Genomic DNA, 26,113 nt, shown 5'->3' on the forward strand with positions numbered 1-26,113 from the left:
AGTGGCGGAGATTGCAGTGATCCCAGATGAGGGACTGTACTCCAGCCTGGGCAACGGAACAGACTCCGCAAAGGAGAAAAAAAAAAGTCGGCTGCAGAGGGCGAAAGTGGATCTCGGAACCTTGATGTTGGGGATCTTTTTTCGAGAGGGACCGGAAAAGAGGTGGGATCGTTTGTCGCAATGTGGGGCGGCGGTAAGCTGGGCTCCTCGGGGGGTTGGTTTTTAAGAGTGCTGGGGCCTGGAGGCCGTAATACAAAAGCTGTACGTCCTCTAATTTCCTCGGGTGAGTGTGTGCGGAGGTCCCTCGCATGCAGTCCATTGCGAGGGCTCGCAGCTCTGCGCATGCGCTGGGGGTGGGGCGGTGGGTTGTAGCTGGAGCTCGCGAGGGGTCAGCGCGAAACCTGAGGCTTGGCCCTGGTCCCAGCTCTCTCCATTGTAAACCTGGCATAGTCCCCTTGGCGGACGTCGGGGTAAAGAACTCAGTACCAGTGGTCCTGTCTGGAAAAGCGCAGGCCGCGGGTGTCTGGTGGCTGAGCTCCTTGCCCCAGGAGCCGGAGACCCACTCTGCGTGTGCTGCGTTCTTGAAGGTCATGCATCTTTCCTTTGTCGGGGCAGGAGTAACTCGCGCCTCGTAGTTATGCATAGCTTTGTGTCTGTGTTTTGTTTGCACAAAGCTTGCTGTTTTTTTCAGAAAGAATTTAAGGCAGCTGTACTACTTTTTGATTAATAGGTTAATTCAACAGACTGCATTTGCAAATGAAATCAAGAAAATAACGCACTGCTCGGTGCTTGTAGACAGTCTGATTTTCGAACTCTCAGTGTTAAGTAGAAACAAGCTCATCTTTTACATGGAACTCTTAACAAATACTGTATGCCAGACACTGTTATGAGCACTGGGAATTTAGAAATGAATGACGCCGCAAGGATCTCTTTAAAAATGTTAGGATAGACCTAAGATCAGGATATAATGAACAAGAAAATGGAGAATCTAACCGCCCATTAATAAAGGTTATTAGCTGGTACTATCATACAGTGGAAAAATAGTACAGCCAATAAAAATGATTTAAATCTATTTGTATCCACATGGAAAAATAATAAGATATAGTGTTAAGAAAGTAAAGTTTCATTGTTTCCTGGAAGAAGCCAAAAACAAAAAAAAGTTACAAATCAGTATGGATAATGAACTTGGAGTTATAGGTGGAGATATATAGAGAAATTTTGCAGTGATTGCCTGTGGTAGAGTGGGTGATTTTCTGTCATTTTATCCTTTATATGCTTTGCTTTTAATGAACTTTTTTTTAGTAAACGTATGTGTCTTTTATAATCAAAAATTTAGAAAAGATACAGTAAACCTAGTTCCAGTTTTTGAGGGGTGAACATAGAAGGAGCCTGTAATCCATAATTGGGATCAAGGAAACTTCTTGAATGGGATTTTTAGCGAAATCCTGAAGGAGGTGGTCAGTTTTAGAAGCAGTTGGCCAAGGCAGGCAGCTCACTTGAGGTCAGGTGTTCGAGACCAGCCTGGCCAACATGGCGAAACCCCATCTCTACTAAAAATACAAAATTAGCCGGGCGTGGCAGTGGGCGCTTGTGATCCCAGCTACTCGGGAGGCTGAGGCAGGAGAATCGCTTGAACCTGGGAGGCAGAGGTTGCAGTAAGCCAAGATCACGCCATTGCACTCCAGCCTAAGCAACAGAGTAAGACTCTGTCTCAAAAGAAAAAAAAAAAAAGCAGTTGGAAAGGGGAAAGGACCGGCTTGAGAATCTGTGAGAAAGTTTGTGAGTAACCACAAAAGGTTCCTTGAAAAGTAAAATTTGTAGGTGGAGGGCCGGAGGTAAAGGCAGGGGGTGGCAAGGGATGAGGCAAGAGGCCTTTTTGTCCATGACACATTCATGAAAGGCCAGGCACACCTCCTGAGGTACACTATCCTGTGGACAGTGGAAATTACTGAAGAAGCAACATGAGCAGATTTATGTTTAGGAAATAACACTTGGCAGCTGTCTATATAGCTGTCTTCACAGCTGTCTACATAGAAAGTGGGACGGAAGCAGGCAAGTCTAGGCCCAGGAAGACCTTAGAGTAATCCAGACAATAAATTATGATTGCTGGAAATAAAATATTGGCAGGGTAAAAGTCTGTTACCTGTTTTATTCACCATCAGCATGGTGCCTGGTGGGTGCTGAATAAATGACTTTTCAATAAATAAAATGAAAAAAACCTTTTCCCATTCCTTTAAAATCTCAAATACCAGGATGATCACAGATTCAAGGTAGAGAAGGAATTGGTAGCATTCTGTTTAAATACAAACTCAATTACTCTCTTTCAGTTGTGGTCAGATGGTAGAGTTGTTTTTATTTTTACTTTTTAGATTAATTAATTATTTTTTTGAGACAAGGTCTTGCTCTGTACCCCAGGCTAGAATGCAGTGGCATGACCACAGTTCATGGCAGCCTTGGCCTCCCTGGCTCAATCGGTCCTCCCACCTCAGCCTCCCAAGTAGCTGGAACTACAAGCAGGCACCACAATGCACGGCTAATTTTTATATTTTTAGTAGAGAAGGTGTTTCACCACATTGTCTAGGCTGGCCTTGAATTCCTGGGCTCAAGCGGTCCACCCACCTTGGTCTCCCAATGTGTTTGGATTAAAGGCATCGAGCCACTGCATCTGGTCTAAGGTGGTTTTTAAACCTCTTGAGAATTGTAGCAATACTGATAACTTAGGGATTCATTTTCCAGAAATAGAGGAGGTAAGAGAGAGATCAGGGGTTTTCTGTCTGTAGAAGGCAGATATTGTTAAAATTTCTAAGGCTTAGTTTCATAATAGTAATACCTTATATGTCCTTATCTATGTATCACAGTTTATATAGTTAAACTTTATTCTTTAATAATATTTCATCTATCTACCTAAAGTCATACAGCAGGTGATATTTGAACTGGGTCTTAAAAGGTAGTCCAGATAGAGTTGGTGGAAAAGGAAATAAAATGAACAAAAGCCAAGCGGAGCACCTTTAATCCCAGCACTTTGGGAGGCCGAGGCAGGTGGATCACTTGAGCTGAGGAGTTTGAAACCACCCTGGGCAGCATAGCAAAACCCTGTCTCTACACAAAAAAAGAAAAATACAAAATTTAGCTGGGCATGGTGGTGTGCTCCTGTGGACTTCGCTACTGAATAGGCTGAGGTAGGAGGATGACTTGAGCCCGGGAGGTAGAGGCTACAGTGAGTCATGAACGCACCACTGCACTCCAGCCTGGGCAACACAGCTGGACCCTGTTTCATAAGTAAGTAAATAAGTAAATAAATAAATAAATAAAATGAGCAAAAGCCTAGACACATGAACTTTATTAAAAAAGAACATTGTAATGGATTTGGGATGGACTGTGAAGGGCTGATTAAAAAATAAAACCAAATAAATATAAGCTCAGGAGAGAAGTGTGCAGAGACTACAAAAAGACAAAATGTGAAATATAAATGACCATTAAACTTAAGAAAAGATGCTTAACCTCACTCATGATAGATTGAAACTACATTAGCTGGGCATGGGGGCCCAAGTTTATAGTCCCAGCTACTCGGGAGGCTGAGGTGGGAGGATCGCTTGGGCGACGTTGGCAGAGGTTGTAGTGAGCAGAGGTTGTGCCACTGCACTCCAGCCCAGGTGACAGAGTGAGACCCTGTCTCAAAAACAAAAACTAATTAAAACTACACTAAGATATCATTTTCATGTATTTGATTAGCAAACATAAAAATGTTTAACATAGGCTGGGTGCTGTGGCTCAGGCCAGCACTTTGGGAGGTCAAGGTGGGTAGATCACAAGGTCAGGAGATTGAGACCATCCTGGCTAACATGGTGAAACCCCGTCTCTACTAAAAATACAAAAAATTAGCCGGGTGTGGTGGCAGGTGCCCGTAGTCCTAGCTACTCGGGAGGCTGAGGCAGGAGAATAGCGTGAACCTGGGAGGTGGAGCTTACAGTGAGCCAAGATCGCGCCCCTGCACTCCAGCCTCAGCGACTGAGTGAGACTCTGTCTCAAAAAAAAAAAAAAAAAAAAAAAGGTTAACACATTGTATGGGTGACAGTGTGGGAAAACCAACATGAGGCACTCTCATATATTACCCAAAGGATTGTAAATTGGTTCAACATCTATTTAGTGGCAATTACAGATTTACAAATGCACATACCCTTTGACATCATTCTTGAAATTTTACCTACAGGGACTCTGAAACACATATGAAATGAAAAAAACCTATGTCATTTAATCTCTAGTTGTTGTTGTTGTTGTTGTTGTTATTTTGAGACGGAGTCTCACTCTTTTGCCCAGGCTGGAGTGCAGTGGCGTGAGCTCGCCCACTGCAATCTCCACCTCCCAGGTTCAAGTGACTCTTGTGCCCCAGCCTCTCGAGTAACTGGGACTACAGGTGCTCACCCGGCCCTAATCTCATAGTGTTGATAATTACCCAAATGCCCATCATTAGGGAACTCCTTAAATAAATAATATAGCCACACAATGAATTAGCACGTAGCCTTTTAAAAAATATGAAATAATTTCCAAGATATGTTGGTAGGTGTGGAAAAACATTCAGAAGAATGAGTGTATTATGCTACATTTTATATAAAATGAGAAACTGATACTTTAAAATGATTGTGTATGTATAAAATGCCTCTGGAATCTTACATACAAATCTAGTAAGATTGGTGGTTTGTAGGGAGAGAAACTAGATAGCTACAGTCAGGAGTAGGAAAGATACTTTGTACTGTACCCTTTTGTACTTTCTGATTTTTTTAAATTTTTGATTTTGAAATAATTTCAGACACAAGAAATGGCAAAAATAGCACAGAGAGGCTGGGTGCGGTGGCTCATGCCTGTAATCCCAACACTTTGGGAGGCCGAGGCAGGCAGATCACTTGAAGTCAAGAGTTTGAGATCAGGCTGGCCAACATGGTAAAAGCCTGTGTCTACTAAAAATACAAAAAGTTAGCCAGGCATGGTGACGTGTGCACCTATAGTCCCAGTTTCTTGGGAGGCTGAGGTGGGAGAATCACTTGAAACTGGGAGGCGGAGATTGCAGTGAGCTGAGATCATGCCTCTTCAGTCCCATTTGGGCGACAGAGTGAGACCCTGTTCCCCCAAAAAGCAAAACAAAACAAAACAAGAACCCCAAACACACAGAGAGAATTTCCATATACTATTCACCCAGTTCCTTGGTGATACCATCCATAGCACGTTGTTGAAGCCAGGAAATCAACTTTAGTATAATTAATTGACTCCACTACAGACCTTATTTGGTTTATGCCACCAGTACATGCACTCATTGTGGGAGAGAGTGAGGATGTGTGTGTGTGTGTGCGTGTATACGTAAGTTTTTTGTTTATTTACTTATTTAGTTTTTGAGACGGAGTTTCGCTCTTGTCACCCATACTAGAGTGTAATGGTGCGATCTCAGCTCACTGCAACCTCTGCCTCCTGGGTTCAAGCAATTCTCCTGCCTCAGCCCCCTGAGTAGCTCATATTACAGGTGCCCACCACCACGCCTGGCTAATTTTTTTATTTTTAGTAGAGACGGGGTTTCACCATGTTGGCCAGACTAGTCTCAACCTCCTAACCTCAAGTGATCCACCTGCCTCAACCTCCCAAAGTGCTGGGATTACAGGCATGAGCCACCACGCCTGGCCTATTTTGCCTTTCTATATCAATTTTAAAGTCAGTATGTCTGTGTCTACCGAAAAAAAAAAGGCTATTGAGATTTTGATAGGAATTGTATTAAATGTATAGGTCAGTTTGGGGAAAACTGATGTTTTTACTATGTTGAATTTTCCAATATGTCTCACGTTTATTCTTTGATTTATTTCATCAGTGTTGTGTAATTTTAAGCATATAGATTCTGTACATGTTTTTGTTTGATTTATGCAACAATGAAAATTTTTTTGGAATGATTTAAAATGATAAGGCATTTTACATTTTGAATTTTGCCTTCCACTTGTTCACTGTTAATATATAGAAACAAGACTGATTTTTGTGTTACCTTTGTAATCTTTGACCTTTCTTTTTTTTTTGAGACAGAGTTTTGCTCTTCTTGCCCAGGCTGGAGTGCAATGGCGCAACCTCTACTCACCACAACCTCCGCCTCCTGGGTTCAAGCAATTGTCCTGCCTCAGCCTCCCGAGTAGCTGGGATTACAGGCATGCACCACTATGCCCAGCTCATTTGGTATTTTTAGTAGAGACAGGGTTTCTCCATGTTGGTCAGGCTGGTCTCGAACTCCCGACCTCAGGTGATCCGCCCAGCTCAGCCTCCCAAAGTGCTGGGATTACAGGTGTGAGCCACCACGCCTGGCCTTTAATCTTTGACCTTTCTGAATTCACTTATTAGTTCCAGGAGCCTTTTAAAGATTTCTTAGGATTTTCTATATAGACAATAGGGACAGTTTAATTTCTTCCTTAACATTCTGTATACCTTTTATTTCCTTTTCTTGCCTAATTGCACTGAATAAGACTTTCAGTACTATGTTGAATAAGAGTAGTGAGAATGGATGTGTTTACCTTGTTTCTGATTTTAGGGGGAAAGGGCTGAGTCTTTCACTATTAAGTACTACATGAGCTATAGGTTTTTATAGCTGTTTTGTAAAATAATTTCCCTTTCATTCTTAGTTTGCCAAAAGTTTTTAATCGTAATGGATATGGATTTTGTTAAATACTTTGTATCAATCAACATGATTATGTTTGGTATTTGTTTTGTTTTGGTTTTTGGTTTTCACTTGTTTGTTTTTTGAGACAGTATTGCTCTGTCTCCCAGGCTGGAGTGCAGTGGTACAATCATGGCTCACTGCAGCCTCTGCCTCCCAGGCTCAAACAGTCTTCCCATCTGAATCTCCTCAGTAGCAAGGACCATGGATGCACACCACTATACCTGGCTAATTTTTAAAGTTTTTCTGTAGAGATAGGGTCTCACTAGGTTGCCCAGACTTGTCTCGAACTCCTGGGCTCAAACAATCTTGACTCTTCAGCCTCCCAAAGTGCTGGAACTACAGGTGTGAGCCGCCCCGCCTGGTGTGTTACTCTTTTTTTTTTTTGTTAATATGGTCGATTATATTAACTGATTTTTTAAATGTTGAACTAGTGTTGCATACCTGGAATAAATCTCACGTGGTTGTGCTGTATTGTTCTATTTATATGTTGCTGAATTATATTGTGTGTTGCATACCTGGAATAAATCTCACGTGGTTGTGCTGTATTGTTCTATTTATATGTTGCTGAATTATATTGTGCTAATATTTGCTAAGAATTTTTATGTCTGTTCCTGAGACGAATTGGTCTGTAGTCTTTGCTGTACTCTTTGATTTTTGTATCAGAGTAATGTTGACTTCATAAAATGGCCTGGGAAGTATTCCTTACCCTTCTATTTTTTTAAGAGATTAAGTAGAATTGGTTGTTATCTCTTTAAGTGTTTAGTAGAATTCACCAGCGAAGCCATCCAAGACTGGAGATTTGTTTTTCAGGTTTCTAACTATGAATCCAATTTCTTTAGTAGTTATCAGTTATTCAGGCTCTCTATTTTATCCTATATGAATTTTGGTAGTTTGTGTTTTTATAGAATTAGTCCATTTTGTCTAAATTGTAGAACTTCTGAGTGTAGAGTTATTTGTAGTATTCTCTTGTCAACCTTTTAATGTCTGGAGGTCTATAGTAATATCCTTTCTTTATTTCTTGATGTTGGTGATTTACATCTTTTCTTTGTCAGCTTTGCTGGAGGCTTATCAATTTTATTGATTTTTGCAGTGAATTAATTTCAGATTTGATGTATTTTCTATGGCTTTGTTTTGTTTTCAATGTCATTGATTTTCATTTTTATTTATTTATTTATTTATTTATTGGCACAGAGTCTCACTCTGTCACCCAGGCTGGAATGCAGAGGCACCATCTCGGCTCACTGCAACCTCTGCCTCCCAGGTTCAAGAGATTCTTGTGCCTCAGTCTCCAGAGTCACTGGGATTACAGGCATGTGCCACCATGTCTGGCTAATTTTTGTATTTTTAGCAGAGATAGACTTTCATCATGTTGACCAGCCTGGTCTTGAACTCCTGACCTCAAGTGATCAATTGCCATGGCCTCCCAAAGCTCTGGGTTTATAGATATGAGCCCCCTCATCTGGCTGATTTCTATTTTTATCATTTTCTGATTTCCGCTTTCTTGCTTTATGTTTATTTTGCTCTCCTTTTTCTAGTTCTTGAGGTGGAAACTTAGATTGTTGATTTGAGGCCTTTCTTACTTTTCTTTTTTCTTTTCTTTTCTTTTTTTTTTTTGAGACAGAGTCTTACTCCATTACCCAGGTTGGAGTGCAGTGACGCAATCTTGGCTCACTGCAACCTCCATCTCCCAGGTTCAAGCGATTCTTCTGTCTCAGCCTCCCAGGTAGCTGGGACTACAGGTGTCTACCACCATTCCCGGCTAATTTTTGTATTTTTAGTAGAGACAGGGTTTTACTATGTTGGCCAGACTGGTCTTGAACTCCTGACCTCATGTGATCTGCTTGCCTCGGCCTACCAAAGTGCCCAAAGTGCTGGGATTACAGGTGTGAGCCACCATGCCTGGCCCTTTCTTCCTTTTCAATACGACAATTTTAGTGATATAAATTGCCCTCTCAGTACTCCTTTAGTTATATCCACCAATTTTTATATGTAGTATATTTATTTTCATTTACTTCAATTTTCAAAATATCCCTGAGACTTGTCTTTGACTTATGGATTGTTTAGAAGTATGTTGTTTAATTCCCAAGTGTTTTGCTTTTTACTGTTATTGTTCTATTATTTATTTGATCCTATTACAGTCAAAAATATAGTTTGTGTGATCTCACTTAAAGTTGTGAAGATTTGTTTTGTGTCTCAGGACATGGTCTATCTTTATGAATGTTCCATGCATGCTTGAAAGAATGTGTATTTTGTTGTTTGGGGGAAGTGTTTTACACATTTTAAGTAGATTGTATTGAATAATGGTCTTGTTCAGTTCTTCTTTATCCCTGCTGGTTTTCTATCCAGTGGTTCTATCAATTACTGAGACAGGAGTGTTGAAGTCTCCAACTTACAATTGTGGATTTGTTTATTTCTCATTTCATTTCTATGAGTCTTTATGTGTTTTGAAATTCTGTTGTTTGTGGTGTACATAGTTTTTTCAAGACAGAGTCTTGCTCCATTGCCCAGGCTGGAGTACAGTGGCTCGATCTCAGCTCACTGCAGCCTCTGCCTCCCGGGTTCCTGTGATTCTCCTGCCTCAGCCTCCCGGGTAGCTGGGATACAGGCACATGCCACCACGCCTGGCTAATTTTTGTATTTTTTGGTAGAGATGGTGTTTCACCATGTTGACCAGCTGGTCTTGAACTCATGACATCAGATGATCTGCTTGCCTCAGCCTCCCAAAGCGCTGGCATTACAAGCATGAGCCACTGTGCCTTGCTGGTGCATACAGTATTGCTTTTTCTTCTTGGTGGATTATCCCTTTTATTGTGATGTAATGCCCCTCTTTGTTTCTGGTACTTTCTTTGCTCTAAAGTCTACTTTGTCTGAATGTTTATTGAACAACTGAGTGTTCTGCAACACAGCTACTGGCTCATAAAGTAGGCCCCTGTGTAAGTTGAGCATATAGAATGGGTGAATGTTTATTTTAGGTTATATATACACATACTTTTTTTTCCTCTGTAAAGGGTGTTGTAAAAATGTAAAATATGTAAAATTCATTTGTAAAAATTCATTTCATGTAGCTAATGTAAAAATGTAAATATGTAAAAATTCATTTCATGTAGCTAATATGGAATTGACAGAATTTGAACTAATTTTGACAATTTCAGAATTAATATTATCCTAGTTTAAAACATAACATTTTATATTTGAATATCATTCCTGTCATTTTATGTACATAATGTAGATGTAAAAACTAATGGCATGAAAAACTTTATAAACATATGCATTACTTGTTTTGGCTAATAATTTTAGAAATATCTGGGTTAGAGTTAGATAGTAGAACGTAAAACTTTTATTTTACTTTTTAGGTAAAATCTTAAGTAAAAAACAAACAAAAACCCTTTGTTTATCAATTGTAATGTAACATAGCATTACCATATAAAATAAAATTTTGTCCAGGCCCGGTGAATCCCAGCACTTTGGGAGGCTGAGGCAGGAGTATCCCTTGAGCCCAGGAGTTTCAGACCAGCCTGAGCACCATAGGGAGACCCCATCTCAACAATGACAATAACAACAAAAGTTAGCTGGGCATGTGGCATGTGCCTGTAGTCCCCACTACTTGGGAAGCTGAGGTGGGAGGATTGCTTGAGCCCAGGAGGTGGAGGCTGCAGTAAGCCGTGATTGTGCCATTATACTCCAACCTGGGTGGCAGAGCAAGACTCTAAAACAAAATAAATAATAAAATAAAATAAAATCTTCAATTACATGCATATGAGGGATTCTTGCTGTGCAATGCTTTTCTCTAGATATTTAATTTTTTTTTTTTTTCAGTTTATGTGAAGAACCAGCTCAGTTGGATACTACAGATTAAACCAGGGGTTTTCAATGAATACAGAACCATGTGGTTCAAATCCTACAGGACGACCTTTTCCTGTCTGAACAGAATAAAGAGTTTCAGGTGAGTTTATTATTACCGTGGCAAATATTCACATAATTATTTGCAATAGGTTTTTAGTATTATCTTTAATAAACCCAGTCAGTATGTAATAGTTCATGTGGTTTGATTAAAGTAGCTTGTGTTTATTTAAGTAGTCTCAACTAATTTATTTTCTAATAATTTTTAAATTTGGGGAGTTTCAAACCCACAGAAATGGTAATAGAATAATATAGTATACAGGCAATAAATAACCTTCATTCAGATTCAGAGATAGCTTTTGTTTTCAATATAAGACTATTACTTAGAGAAGAATTTTTATTTCCTTATAATGTCCTTATGACAAGACACAAACAATGCAGTGATTAAAATCATAAATATTACTTACAATACCTAATATAGTATTTTAAAAGTTTTAGAAATCATAAATGATTTGGGTGCTGCATAAATATGATAAGGTGGCTAAGGTAGTAAAATTGAATGAAAGTAATATCTTTCCATATTTGTATTTTATAAGCCAACTTTTAACCTTGTGAAAATATTGTATAGCATTAATACTTGAACTCTGTTTGTTTGTTTGTTTTTGAGGCGGAGTTTCACTCCTATTGCCCAGGCTGGAGTACAATGGTGCGATCTCAGCTCACTGCAACCTCCACCTCCCGGCTTCAAGCGTTTCTCCTGCCTCAGCCTCCCGAGTCAATGGGATTACAGGCGCCTGCCACCACGGCCAGCTAATTTTTTTTTTTTTTTGAGACAGAGTCTCGCTCTTGTTGCCCAGGCTGGAGTGAAATGGCGCGATCTTGGCTCACTGCAACCTCCGCCTCCCAGGTTCAAGCGAGTCTCCTGCCTCAGCCTCCCAAGTCAATGGGATTACAGGCGCCTGCCACCACAGCCAGCTAATTTTTTTTTTTTTTTTTTTTTTTGAGACAGAGTCTCACTCTTGTTGCCCAGGCTAGAGTGCAATGGCTCAATCTCAGCTCACTGCAACCTCCGCCTTCCAGGTTCAAGCAGTTCTCCTGCCTCAGCCTCCTGAGTAGCTGGGATTAGAGGCATGTGCCACCACACCCGGCTAATTTTGTATTTTTAGTAGAGAAGGAGTTTCACCATGTTGGCTAGGCTGGTCTTGAACTCCTGATCTCAAGTGATCCACCCGCCTCAGCCTCCCAAAGTGCTGGGATTACAGGCATGAGCCACCGTGCCCAGCCTTGAACTCTGCTTTCTAAGTGCTTGTTCCTCCTTCTTGTAAATGAGCCCCTTTGAGATTGGGTTTATATGAAATCATTCTTAGTCAAATGAGCAATCACCTACTGTTATCTATTGTAAATTAGTCCTTGATTACTGAGGCTTTGCATGAAGCATGGACAAGGGGGCTAATATTCCTAAGATAATATTAAAGAGGAATGACATTTGAATCTCAAAAGAAAAAAAAGTAATGAATATAGAATATGCTCTCGTTATGTGGCTAAAAAAAGGTAATAAAAATGTGAATGGCATTACTTTTTCTAAGTTAACATCCTTATTATCTTTTACCCAAGCAGCCCTTTGAAGGATTTTTCTATACTATATACTACTAAATGGAAGTCAGTGTAGTGTCTAATCCCACGTTATTCCTGTTTGATTCCATTTAATTAAATAAAATTTTAGGCAAATTATATACTTTTCTGGGCTTTTCCCTTCAGATTATTCATTTACCAAGTGCTTCCTGAGCACCGTGTTCCAGGAACTGTACTAGTCACTAAGAATAAAATGGTAAGGAAGACAGTCCATGCCTTGCCTTCATAGTGCTTGTGGTCTAGTGGAAGACAGACATGATCGATCAGATAATCACACAGCCCCATGAAGAAGTACAAAGTGGTATAGGAGTTAAAATAGGGGGATAGGGGGATGAGGGGAACATGACCCAGTTTTGAGGATCAGGGAAGATTTTTTTGTTTGTTTGTTTGAGACAGAGTCTTGCTCTTTCACCCAGGCTGGAGTGTAGTGGCATGATCTCAGCTCACTGTAGCCTCCACCTCCCTGGTTCAAGCAATTCTCATGCCTCAGCCTCCCAAGTAGCTGAGATTACAGGCACCTGCCACCACGCCTGGCTACAGGGTTTCACCATGTTTGCCAGGCTAATCTGGAACTCCTGACCTCAGGTGATCCACCTGCCTCAGCCTCCCAAAATGCTGGGATTACAGATGTGAGCCACCATGAGCAGCAGATCAGGGAAGATTCTTAGATAACATTTAATTGAAACTAAGATCTGAAGGATGAGAAGGAATTAATTAGGCGTTTGGGAGAGGAAAGGAAGGAGGTGGGAAGAATGTTCCAGGCAGAGGGAACAACTAACCTATGTGAAGTACCTGAGGAAACAGCGTGCATGATCAGTCCAAAGAACTGAAAAAGGACCTATGTGGCTGGAGTGGGAAGGATGAGGAGAATAGAAGGAAGCGAGTTTGGAAAGGGAGGAAACTGAGCACTAAATAATTCAGAACTTTGTAAACTATGCTAAGGAATTTTGGTCTTTTTTCTAATGGCACTGGGAAGATATGGAAGCATTTTATTCAGGAAAATAACAATCAGATTTGTATTTTGGAACAATCACTCTAGATGCATCATGGAGAACAGATTGGAAAGGGATGAGGTAGGAAGCAGCTCCCAGTTAGAAAGCTAGGACAATAGTTCAGGCAAGAGATGATGGGTGCTTGGGTTAGAATTGTGGCAGGAGAAATGGAGCAGAGAAGATGGAGGTACCTGTGTTCAAATCCCGGCCCCACCATTTACTTAATCTCTCTGAGCCTCCCTTTTCTTATCTGTAAAATAGAGATAATAATAGTACCCACTTTCAGAGTTGTTGGAAGGGTTAAGTGAGGTAATATATGTGGAACTCTTAAACAATACCTGGAATTTAATAAGTGCTCAATAAATGGTAGCATTTATTTATTTATTTATTTATTTATTTATTTATTTATTTATTTTGAGACAGAGTCTCGCTCTGTTGCCCAGGTTGGAGTGCAGTGGCGCAATCTCGGCTTGCTGCAATCTCCACCTCCCGGATTCAAGCGATTCTCCTGCCTCAGCCTCCTGAGTAGCTGGGATTAGAGGTACACACCACCGTGCCCAGCTAAGTTTTATATTTTTAGTAAAGATGGGTTTCACCATGTTGGTCAGGCTGGTCTCAGACTCCTGACCTCTTGATCTGCCCCTTTCGGCCTCCCAAAGTGCTGGGATTACAGATGTGAGCCACCACACCCAACCAGCTATTATTATTATTATTATTATTATTAGAAGGCAAAGTTTTATAAAGTTCTGTTTTGAATTGAAACTTACTTGGAAAGTAATTTTGTTTCATCTGTGAATATATATATTTATAAGCAGTGTGATTATAAGAAAACTTGGTTTTAAGCATCAATATTGAGCAATATACAGATTTAGAATATAATAAATTATAAATAAGACTATCTTTCTACATGATATATCCCACGTTAAACATTTCTTCAAAACAGCAGTATTTGCCTGGTTCTTTGTTTTCACCTCTTAGGTACCATTGGGCGAGACTGTACAGTACTTCCCAAACCACTGTCGACAGCGGTGAGGTAAAAACCTTCTTGGCCCTGGCTCACAAATGGTGGGATGAGCAAGGAATATATGCACCTCTTCATTCCATGAATGACCTGAGGGTGCCATTTATTAGGTAACATTCCAGAAACTCTGTCTTTTTAAATGGAACTTTTAAAGAATTCATATTTCACATTCCTTTTTCTCTTAGTTTATACCTAGTTAAAAATGCTGCACATTAAGTTTGCTTTGGAAATTAGGGAGATTCTTTTCAGTTACCACTGTTTGAAACCATTAATTTTTAATAATATCATGCAAGGTCTAGGCTGCTTTCATAGCTTAAGTTGAAGCCTGTTTGTACATTATCAAGTTAATTACAATTAAGTTCTTATAAGAGCAAACTAGGGTCTTATGGCATCAAGGCCATTTTATTTTATTTTATTATTTTATTTATTTATTTATTTATTTATTTATTTATTTATTTTTAAGATGGACTCTCGCTTTTGTCACCCAGGCAGGAGTGATGTCACGATCTTGGCTCACTGCAACCTCCACCTCCTGGATTCAAGCGATTCTCCTGCCTCAGCCTCCTGAGTAGCTGGGATTACAGGCATCTGCTACCATGCCCAGCTAATTTTTGTATTTTTCGTAGAGACAGGGTTTCACTATGTTGGCCAGGCTGATCTCAAGCTCCTGACCTCAGGTGATCCACCCGCCTCAGCCTTCCAAAGTGCTAGGATTACAGGCATGAGACACTATGCCTGGCCCAAGGCCATTTTATAACTACAGACCTACTGTGGCTAAACTGACTTAGGCAGTTCTGGTAAAGTTTGATTCAACAATTTTTTTTGAGAACTTACCTCATACAGAGCTCAGGGACTAGACTGTAAAAGACTCTAAGATGAATGAAACATAATCTATGTGCTTCAGGAACTTATAGGTTGCTGTGGGAGTTAAGAAAAGGCAAGAGTTCATCAGGGCTTACATTTAAGAAATTGTTCATTTGTTCTTCTGTCCATTTATGTATTCATCAAACAATTTTGGGCAAAGCACTGTAACAGACACAGAATATCTGACTCAGACTTTGCCCTCAAGGAACTTCCTGGTTGGTTTTTGTTGGTTCATCCAGAATCAATGTAGCAAAAAGAGAAACACTGGCGTCCTTTAATACCACTGACTTTGTGGATCACTACAACAAATCATAAAGCAAAGAAAAACAGAAATGTCATTTTTGTAAGCTAGAACACTGGTTCTCAAAGTGTAGGCCCTGGACAGTGACATTAGTTCCCCTAGGAACTCATTAGAAATGCAAATTATCATGTGTCATCAGGGACCTACTGCTCTGTGGAGGGATCAGAACTCCATTTTAAGCAAACTTTTTACATGATTCTGATGTATACCAAGTTTGAGAATTACTCTATTCAAACTGCTGAGACACCTTTAACTAGACATCACACATAATAACCCAGGGCAGTGCAAGCTATGGTTAAAAGTTTAGATTTTATTTTGAGCATAATTAGAACCCATCAAAGGAAAGTGGTATGATCTAAATTATGATGTAAAGGAGTCATTTTAGCTGCTGTTTAAAGAATGGAACGGACTTCGTTTGAAATGGGTCTTTTCTGTATAACTTTCCAGAATGCTCTACTTAACCACTCTCCATGTTATTCTTAGAATTCAATTAATTTTAATGGTAATAGAAGATATCTTAAGATATCCTCATTATGAATAATGTTTATTTTAATATAAGTATAATTAAAATTTATGCATAATCCTCTATATATATATATATGTTTAGTTTACAATACTGTTAGGTGTATATATACTTGTGTGTATATGTGTGTATACATATGTTTGTATAGGTAAAGTATTACTGTGATTATCTTAGAAGTAAGTTTACTTGATTTAGATGCCAGTTTACATGCTCATACATGAAAACACCACTCACTGAGAAGATTAAAAGACATTTTATTTCAAAGGGAATATAGACAAATTCTGAAAATTAGGTCTCCCATCTGCTTTTTCTAAGCTCTGTAAAATAACCTATTTGCTGCTGACATGAAATGGGTCTAGCACGTATTGACAGCAAAGTTAAAACATGTATCATGATATCTCAAGCAATTGAAATTAGGTTAATCTAGATTATTTCAAAAATTTTTCCTTATATTATTACTAGAACAGTAATTAAGTCATAATTACTACTAGATTATTTCAGACCTTTAAGCCTCCTGCTTTTTATTATTGAAAATGTTTTATAAATTAAATGTCGCTTAATGTTGAAAGATCTAGTTATCAAAAATATAAATAATTATTTAAATGGAGGTTAATAGTTCCTTGAAACTGCATACATTTTTGACTTTTCATTGATAAAATTAATTATTTGTTTTGGTGTGTTTTGAATTTTTTAAAAAAGAGACAATCTTCTGAAAACAATTCCTAATCACCAGCCAGGAAAACCTTTGTTTGGGATGAAGATTCTTGACGTTGGCTGTGGTGGTGGGCTGTTAACTGAAGTAAGTGATAGCTTTCCTGCCATTTTTAACTGGGGGAAAAAAATTAAGAAGTAGACTTCTGCCTCATTTATTCTTTCAACAAATCATATTATTCATTAAAAAAAGAAATGCATGTTGGGAGGCCGGGGTGGGTGGATCACCTGAGGTCAGGAGTTCGAGACCAGCCTGGCCAACATGGTGAAACCCTGTCTCTACTAAAAATACAAAGATTAGCTGGGCGTGGTAGCGGGCACCTGTAATCCCAGCTACTCAGGAGGCTGAGGCAGGAGAATCGCTTGAACCCGGGAGGCAGAGGTTGCAGTGAGCTGAGATCGCACCACTGCACTCTAGCCTGGGCAACAAAGAAAGACTCTGTCAAAAAAAAAAAAAAAAAATTCCATAGTATTGATTTTAATCTTTTTTTTTTTTTTTTTTTTTTTTGAGGCAGAGTTTGACTGTTGTTGCCCAGGTTGGAGTGCAGTGACACCATCTCAGCTCACTGCAACCTCCGCCTCCCAGTTTCAAGCAATTCTCCTGCCTCAGCCTCCTGACTAGCTGGGATTACAGGCTCCCGCCACCATGCCCGGCTAATTTTTAGTAGAAACAGGGTTTCACCATGTTGGCCAGGCTGGTCTTGAACTCCTGACCTCAGGTAATCCACCCACCTCAGCCTCTCAAACTGCTGGGATTATGGGCATGAGCCACCGTGCCTGGCCAACCTGTGTTTAAAAACTTGGGCATGTCATGGGAAATGACTAAATACAAAAGCTGAGAGAAGAATTAGTTATGAAAAATTTCTAGTCAGAGAAAAAAAACTTTTGAGAAAAGATTGTTCTTTAGAAAATTTGAATATTTCAAAAATGATTGCAATTTTTTCAATGGCTTGTTACATTTATTGCACTTTAAATATGTTAATACTGTACTATATGCAAGCAAATGTATCTAGAGTACATAGACAAAATTTTTTTCACTGTCTTCGAGTAGTTTTTTTTTTTTTTTAATCAGTTTTTTGTTGTTTTCATTGTTCTTCTTACCTTTAAGTGTTTGATTGTGGAAAATTTCAAATGTGTACAAACTAGAGAAAATGTATATGAATTTCCATGTATCCATAAATGATGTCCAGTATTTATCACCTCATGGTTAATCTTGTTTCATTTTTGATAAGCTTTTTATTGCTAACATATGTTCTATTTTCTTCCTGAGGGTAACAGCTTTTTATGCTATTAGCCTCTAGGGCGGCTTGGGGCTTCAGTTATTGGAATCGATCCTGTGGATGAGAACATTAAAACAGCACAGTGCCATAAATCATTTGATCCCGTCCTGGATAAGAGAATAGAGTACAGAGTGTGTTCCCTGGAAGAGATTGTGGAAGAGACTGCAGAAACATTTGATGCTGTGGTAGCTTCTGAAGTTGTAGAACATGTGATTGATCTAGAAACATTTTTACAGTGCTGCTGTCAAGTGTTAAAAGTAAGGCTTATGGAGTTTATGTCTTGGTTTCTTCTTCTGAGTGTGTGTATATGTATCTATAGCAATAAAATGGTCCATAATGCATTAGCAGTCCAGCAGGCAAGGTACAGTAGAGAAGAAACCAGGAAGCCTGGATAAGGGGACAGCATCTCTGCTGTAGATTTCGTCTACCCCTCGGTTTTCCCTTACTACCAGGGTCTTCCTGTGTCCTGTTAGTATATTGGATGTCCAGGGATCTTGAAAAATGTTAGTGCTGGTTGGATATGGTGGCTTATGCCTGTAATCCCAGAACTTTGGGAGGCCAAGGTGGGCAGATCACTTGAGGCCAGGAGTTCGAGATTAGCCTGGGTAACATGGTGAAGCCCCATCTCTACTAAAAATAGAAAAAGTTAGCTGGACATGTTGGTGCACGCCTATAATCCCAGATACTGAGGAGGCTGAGGCACAAGAATCGCTTGAACCTAGGAGGTGGAGGTTGCAGTAAGACGAAATTGCGTCACTGCACTCCAGCCTGGGCAACAGAGTGAGACCCTGTCTCCAAAAAAAAAAAAAAAAAAGAAAAGAAAAATATTAGTGCTGAACACTGGAAAACCATACACTTATAGCAGTATTTTTCCATTGGTGTAGTCAGGGTTAAATACTTAATAGATATTGAATGACAATTATAAGACATTGATTTGAGGCCAGGCATAGTGGCTCACACCTGTAATCCCAGCACTTTGGGAGGCGGAGGCGGGTGGATCACCTGAGGTCAGGAGTTCGAGACCAGCGTGACCAACATGAAGAAACCATGTGTCTACTAAAAATACAAAGTTAGCTGGGTGTAGTGGCGCATGCCTGTAATCCCAGCTTCTCGGGAGGCGGAGGCAGGAGAATCACTTGAACCTGGGAGGCAGAGGTTGCAGTGAGCTAAGATTGTGCCTGGGCAACAAGAGTGAAACTCTTTCTCAAAAAAAAAAAAAAAAGAAATTGATTTGGGTGAATACTTAAAAATCAATAAAAATAATTATTATCATAAGTTTAAATAACAAGTAATTCTGTACGGGGTAAATGCATAATAGTTTACAGCTTATAAAAGAATATTTCATAAATATGATCTTACTGGATCTTACCTATAACTAGGTGAGGAAGGAGAGGCAGGTATTGTTATCATATCCTTTCACCTACGAGGACTCAGGATTTGTGAGAAGTCAGAGGTCACTAGGCATGTAAGTGGTGCTTAAGGCCAGACCATTTGACTCCAAGTTTGGTTCTCTCCACTACTTACTATGCTTATATAGTATAATTTGTGACAGACTTCGTTCTCTGAATGTGGTTCTAAGTTTTCTTTTAATAAATCCCCCTGAAGTATTATTATTATTACTATACTGACTCTTGTTCACATATTTAGGAGGTGACAACCTAAAGTCAAAAGCTAAAAGAATGAAATGCTTAGCTCTTATCGAAATAGAGCTTTTTTTTTAAAAAAATGTTATTTTTAAGTAATTTTAAATTTATAGCAAAATTGCAAAGATAGTACAGTGTGCCTTTCACCTGTCTTCCCCTTAGGTTAACATCTCACATCATAAGGGTAGGAACTAGGATGAGTCAAGTGAGGCACCTGGGGCACGAAATTGCAGGAGACAGCCCCTCTCAGGTGCTGACCCTGCACTTGCACACCCTGAAAGGGGTTGCCTGTTTCAATTCTGTGCCCTAGAAACCTCACTTACCTCATTATAGTTCTAGCCCTATATATAACCCATGGTACCGTTCTCAAAACTAAGAAATTAACATCAGCATTGTACTTATTAACTGTACTACAGAGCTTGTTAATTTTTTTTTTTTTTTTTTTTTTTTTTTTTTGCTAATATCAGTTTGCTGTTACAGGATCCAAACCAGATTCCTGCATGTATTTAGTTGTCATTTCTCCTTAGTCTTCTTCAATCCGTGACAGTTTCTTGGTGTTTCCTCTTTTTTCTTGACAAGGTCTTACTGTGTCACCCAGGCTAGAGTGTCCTGGCAAGATCACTGCTCACTGCAGCCATTTCCTGGGCTCAAGCCATGCTCCCATCTCAGCCTTTCAAGTAGCTGGGACCACAGGTGCATGACACCATGTCCAGCTAATTTTAATTTTTAATTTTATATTTTACTTTTTTGTAGAGACAGGGTCTCCCTATGTTGCCCAGGCTGGTCTCAAAATCCTGGGCTCAAGGGATCCTGCCGCTTCAGCCTCCCAAAGTGCTAGGATTACAGGCATGAGCTACTGTGCCTCGCCCTTGTTTCCTCTTAAGTAGAGTTTTACTAGGCTTATCTCTTATTTTCCAAATAAAACTTCTTAATTGATTGTTAGTTCTTGTTTTATATGTCAGTCAGTGTGTATGAATGGAAGTTCTTTGACACATATGAGGGATGCTGGCATTGTAGGGTTTAAAACTAATTTTTGCTTCAGTGTAAAGCCTATGTTTTGAAAATGACTATTGCTTACCACCATTTCCTTAGAGCATGAGTTTGTAGAACACGGATTAGATATTCACAAGTGACTTTTTTTTTTTTTTTTCCAGAGACAGGGTCTTCCTCTGTCACCCAGGCTAGAGTGCAGTGGCACCATCATAGCTCACTATAACCTCAAACTCCTGGACTCAAGTGATCCTCCCGCCTCAGCCTCCCAAATAGCTATGTCTACAGGTGCTCAGCACCATACCTGACAGTTTTTTTAAATACATTTTTTGTAGAGATGGGGGTCTCGCTATGTTGACCAGTCTTGTCTTGAACTCCTGGTCTCAAGCTGTCCTCCTGCCTCAGCACTAGAATTATAGGCATGAGCCACCATGCCTGGCCTATAAGTGATTCTTAAGATATTTTAGAGTTTGAAGTCGCAGTGAGCTATGATCATGCCACTAAAGGAAAAAAAGATATTTTAGAATACTGGAGCTTTACAGAGGAAAGTTAAAATGTGTGATAATATAGTGTAGGATATGTTTGTTTTTAATTTAAAGGCATACTCCAGTATTTCATGGTCCCCTCTTGTCTTTTTTATTTTTGGCTTAGAGTGGTATCTAAGATATATTATCTCTTTCTCCCAACTCTCCTTTCTTTCTGTCTTTCTTTCTATATGTCTATAGTAATGTAATTATTTTGGAGGGAATCTTTGACATTTTTTCCCCATCAGGCTAATGAGAATGTATAAAAGAGAGAGGGGACATTAATATCCTTGCCATTTGTGAGGCAACATAGGAAACACCATAAATACATTTACTATAAAGTGGCAGACTGAGGCCAGGCGCAGTGGCTCACACCTGTAATCCCAGCACTTTGGGAGGCCAAGGCAGGTGGATCATGAGGGCAGGAGTTCAGGACCAGCCTGACCAGCCAAGATGATGAAACCCTGTCTCTACTAAAAATACAAACATTAACCGGGCGTGGTGGCAGCCACCTGTAATCCCAGCTACTTGGGAGGCTGAGGCAGGAGAATCACTTGAACCCGGGAGGCGGAGGTGGCAGTAAGCTGAGATTGTGCCGCTGCACTCTACCCTTGGTGACAGAGCAAGACTCCGTCTCAAAAATAAAATAAAATGGCACACTGAATAGTCCTATAAGTCCTTTGCATTCATCCCAGTGCTTATGTTGTTCTCTTTATATAAATATATATCACTTCAACCTCCACCTCCTGTGTTCAAGTGATTCTCCTGCCTCAGCCTCCTGAGTAGCTGGGAATACAGGCACTTGCCACCATGCCCAGCTTATTTTTATATTTTTAGTAGAGATGGGGGTATCACCATGTTGGCCAGGCTGGTTTCAAACTCCTGATCTCAAGTGATCTGCCCACCTTAGCCTCTCAAACTGCTGGGAATATAGGTATAAGCCACCATGGCCAGCCACTCTTTATATTTTTTATAAAAATGAAATAAAAACAAAAAATGTTCAAACCTAATCATTAATGTTTTAGTGAGAGAACACTTAATGGTAGTACTTCTCTGCACAAGATGTATAGCTCTGTGCTGTAACAAACAAGTTAAGACAGGCTCAGCCCTTACAATGAAAACTGTTTTAACATATGTTAGAATGTGAATGTGGACATGTAACAAGGAAGAGCAGCCTGATCTCATTTTTATTGTAAAGTGTTTGGTATGTACAAAAGAATATATAAATATAAATCATAATTATGTATGATCTTAAGAGTTGTAAGCACTGTTGTATATACTCACCGAGTACATCTAAAATGCCTTTTATAGTGAACTTCCCAAGAGAAGAAAAAATGCTATTTTGCTGAATTATATTTTATTCATACATATATATTTTAACAGCACTCAGATTATTTGGAAGAAAGGAGGAGGGAGGGGGAAACTTAGCTTTTACTTAACTGATACACTTAACCTTTTACATTTTACTTCTATATAATTTCATTTCTTTTAGCCCAGTGGTTCTTTATTCATTACTACAATCAACAAAACACAGCTTTCCTATGCCTTGGGAATTGTTTTTTCAGAGCAAATTGCAGCTATTGTACCAAAAGGTACTCATACATGGGAGAAGTTTGTTTCACCTGAAACACTAGAGAGCATTCTGGAATCAAGTAAGTATTAAGAGAATTTTTTCCAATTTTCCAGGCCTAACTGAACTTTTAATATGCCAGTAATTATTACACACTTAGCCTAGCACTTAATAAAATAGGCCACTATGTTTTTGGATGTTGGTTTTATCTTCTCAATTAGGTCATAAACTCGTTGAAGTTAGGATTAAGTAGTAGATACCACTTCTCTTTTACCTGTCACCCCCTAACCCAGGGCCAAGCGGATAACAGATGATCAATGAATACTTTTTGGCTATTTAGTTCTCACTTGTTTAAGAAAGAGACACAAATGTCTGTTATTTACACATTCTCGGTCTGCCCTATTGAGCCCTACTTGTATCAGTTTATCTTACATATTATTTTTCCTGATTCCACCACGGTTACATATATTTTGAACTTCAGTATCACTTTTTTATGTATTTTATATGGCTTACAGCATGACCTCATGGTTATTTTGGAGTTTTTTTTTTTTCATCCTTTTATAGCCCATAAGCTACTTGAAGGCAGGACTATGTCTCCTTTTTGCACTCTCTAAGCCTAGCTGTGCTTTACACAGAGTGAGCTCTCGATTTATGTGATGAATTCCGGTCGAGTAATAGTGCTTGTCAGTTCATTTATTTGGCATTTGGTATTCCTACTGAGTACTTAGACTCCTATATTTCTTATGTTTTTTTTTTTCATGTAAGTCTATCAGTAAACTTGATTTTACTTGGAATACTATCAGTATATAGCGATGTAGTAAATTCTAAAGATTTCTGTGAGTAACTTTGTTGAAAATAAAGTAAGGCCACGCGCAGTGGCTCATGCCTGTAATCCCAGCATTTTGGGAGGCCGAGGCAGGCAGATTATTTGAGGTCAGGAGTTCGAGACCAGCCTGGCCAATGTGGCGAAACCCTGTCTCTACTAAAAATACGAAAAAATGGCCGGGCGCCGTGGCTCAAGCCTGTAATCCCAGCACTTTGGGAGGCCGAGATGGGTGGATCACGAGGTCAGGAGATCGAGACCATCCTGGCTAACAAGTTGAAACCCCGTCTCTACTAAAAATACAAAAAACTAGCCGGGCGACGTGGCAGGCGCCTGTAGTCCCAGCTACTCTGGAGGCTGAGGCAGGAGAATGGCGTAAACCCGGGAGGCGGAGCTTGCAGTGAGCTGAGATCTGGCCACTGCACTCCAGCCTGGGCGACAGAGCCAGACTCCGTCTCAAAAAAAAAAAGAAAGAAAAAAAGAAAGTTAGCCAGGTGTGGTGGCGCATGACTGTAATCCCAGCTACTTGAGAGTCTGAGGCAGGAGAATCACTTGAAATCAGGAGATGGAGGTTGCAGTGAGTCGAGATTGTGCCACTGCACTCCAGTCTGGGTGACAGAGTAAAACTCTGTCTCACACACACACAAAAAAAAGAAAGAAAATAAAGTAGGAAAAAAATCTTTTAAAGATGCGTTATGGGGACAATCTCCTGTTGGCACATATTTTTTAATGACAGCTAACATTTATTGAGTACCTACCAAACTCCAAGCATTGTGCTAGTTTACACACATAGCTCATCTAATTCTAACAGTTCTGTGATACAAGTTCTGTACATGTAAGAAAACTGAGATTTAGAAAGTTAGGTGGCTTGCCCATGGTCACCATATAATAGATACCCGAGCTGGGATTTGAATCCAGGCAGACTGCTTTGGAATATGTGTCCTAATTGCGACTTACTGAAGTTCTGCACTAAATTGTGATTAGTGCTTAGTTACAAAATACATTTGCCGATTAAGTTAGGAATCCTTTTTCTTCTTCTTTTCCTTCTTCTTTTCCTATCCATTTAGTGTATTCTCAGCATTTTTAATGCAGAGAGTTGCATGAAACTCTTGGAAATTGGAAGGAAAATATTTATTAAATCTACTCTTTCTGATTTTTTTTTCAGATGGTCTGTCAGTTCAAACAGTGGTAGGAATGCTCTATAACCCCTTCTCAGGTTACTGGCATTGGAGTGAAAATACCAGCCTTAACTATGCAGCTCATGCTGTGAAATCCGGGGTCCAGGAACACCCAATGTCTGCTGAGTTTGCTTTCAAGGGAGAAGCAGAAGAGCTCCAAGCTAATGCCTGCACCAATCCAGCTGTGCATGAAGAGCTGAAGAAATGAATTGTTTCTGAGGACTATAGTAATGTGGCTTAGATATCTGATGTTTTCAAATATAAGAAATATATAATTTATCCTTTGAGAGAGAATCATGAGGAAAAGAAGGTCAATAAAAAGGGCTAAAACCTTGATCAGAAGTTTTTGTTATTTCATCTAATAACTACTTTCAAGGGATTCTAAGAATAAAAAGTTTTGTCAAGATACTATGTGATCGAGGAGTTTAAGTTCCTCAATCTTTGTTGTATAATTAGGGTATGCATATTCATTTCATCGTACAAAAAAAAATTATATATATATATATATATGCTGTAATTTGTTTTTGTTTTGAGATAGGGTCTCACTCTATTGCCCAGGCTAGATTGTGGTGGCGTGATCATGGCTTACTGCAGCCTCAACCTCCAGGACTGAAGCAATCTTCACACCTCAGCCTTCTGAGTAGCTGGGACTACAGGCATGCACCACCATGCTTTGCTATTTTTGTATTTTTATTTTTATTTCTTTTGAGATGGAGTCTTGCTCTGTCACCCCTGAGCTGGAGCACAGTGGTGCTACCTCATAGCTAGGCTCACTGAACCTCCGCCTCCCAAGTGCAAGCGATTCTCCCACCTTAGCCTCACAAGTAGCTGGGATTACAGGTGCCCGCCACCACGCGCAACTAATTTTTGTATTTTTAGTAGAGACAGGGTTTCGCCATGTTGGCCAGGCTGGTCTTACACTCCTGACCTCAGGTGATCAATCCACCTCGGCCTCCCAAAGTGCTGGGATTACAGGCATGAGCCACCATGCCCGAGCCATAACTCATTTTTTTAATATACTTTAAGTTCTGGGGTACATGTGAAGAACATGCAGTTTTGTTACATAGGAATACATGTGCCATGGTGGTTTGCTGCACCCATTAAGCCGTCACTGCATTAGGTATTTCTCCTAATGCTATCCCTCCCCTAGCCCCCAACCCCCTGACAGGCCCCAGTGTGTGGTGTTCCCCTCCCTCTGTCCATGTGCCATAACTAAATTTTTTAACTGAGTTTTTAAAAAATCCTTTCTACTTAAAAAAAAAAAAAGCACCATAAAACATTTAAGGAACTGTATACAGAAGTGTGTCCAAATAACCTTAAATTCTTAAATTTAATATTTGAATCCAAATGCAGCACATATTTAGCAACTCATTTGCTTTCCAACAAAGTAAAATTTAAAGGAAAAAAGTACATATTTTATCTTCCCAAATATAAGTGATATGCAGTTATTAGTGAATCATCTTGAAGCAGTTATTACTGAATCATCTTGAATTTCTAGTACTTAACAAGGTATATATTTAATAACTGTGAAAGTTAGGC

The 26,113-nt window shown here is 39.6% G+C and overlaps 1 protein-coding gene across 4 annotated transcripts; it reads left to right on the plus strand.

Moving 5' to 3' along the window:
- Positions 1-24,910, plus strand: LOC105499051 (coenzyme Q3, methyltransferase). 4 transcript variants are annotated; one of them, XM_071096697.1, is made up of 7 exons: positions 1-193; positions 10,499-10,625; positions 14,125-14,277; positions 16,555-16,654; positions 17,861-18,103; positions 22,496-22,655; positions 24,562-24,910. In XM_071096697.1, exons 1-7 carry the CDS (start codon positions 181-183, stop codon positions 24,780-24,782), a joined length of 1,017 nt encoding a protein of 338 aa, XP_070952798.1. In that variant the 5' UTR covers positions 1-180; the 3' UTR covers positions 24,783-24,910. The 4 variants fall into 4 exon arrangements, with proteins under 4 accessions (XP_070952798.1, XP_070952800.1, XP_070952797.1 ...); XM_071096699.1 differs by having other exon boundaries at positions 142-162; XM_071096696.1 differs by having other exon boundaries at positions 172-283.
- Positions 24,911-26,113: the final 1,203 nt, after the last annotated feature.

The sequence above is a fragment of the Macaca nemestrina genome, chromosome 5, assembly GCF_043159975.1.
Source record: "Macaca nemestrina isolate mMacNem1 chromosome 5, mMacNem.hap1, whole genome shotgun sequence".
NCBI classification, from domain to species: domain Eukaryota; kingdom Metazoa; phylum Chordata; class Mammalia; order Primates; family Cercopithecidae; genus Macaca; species Macaca nemestrina.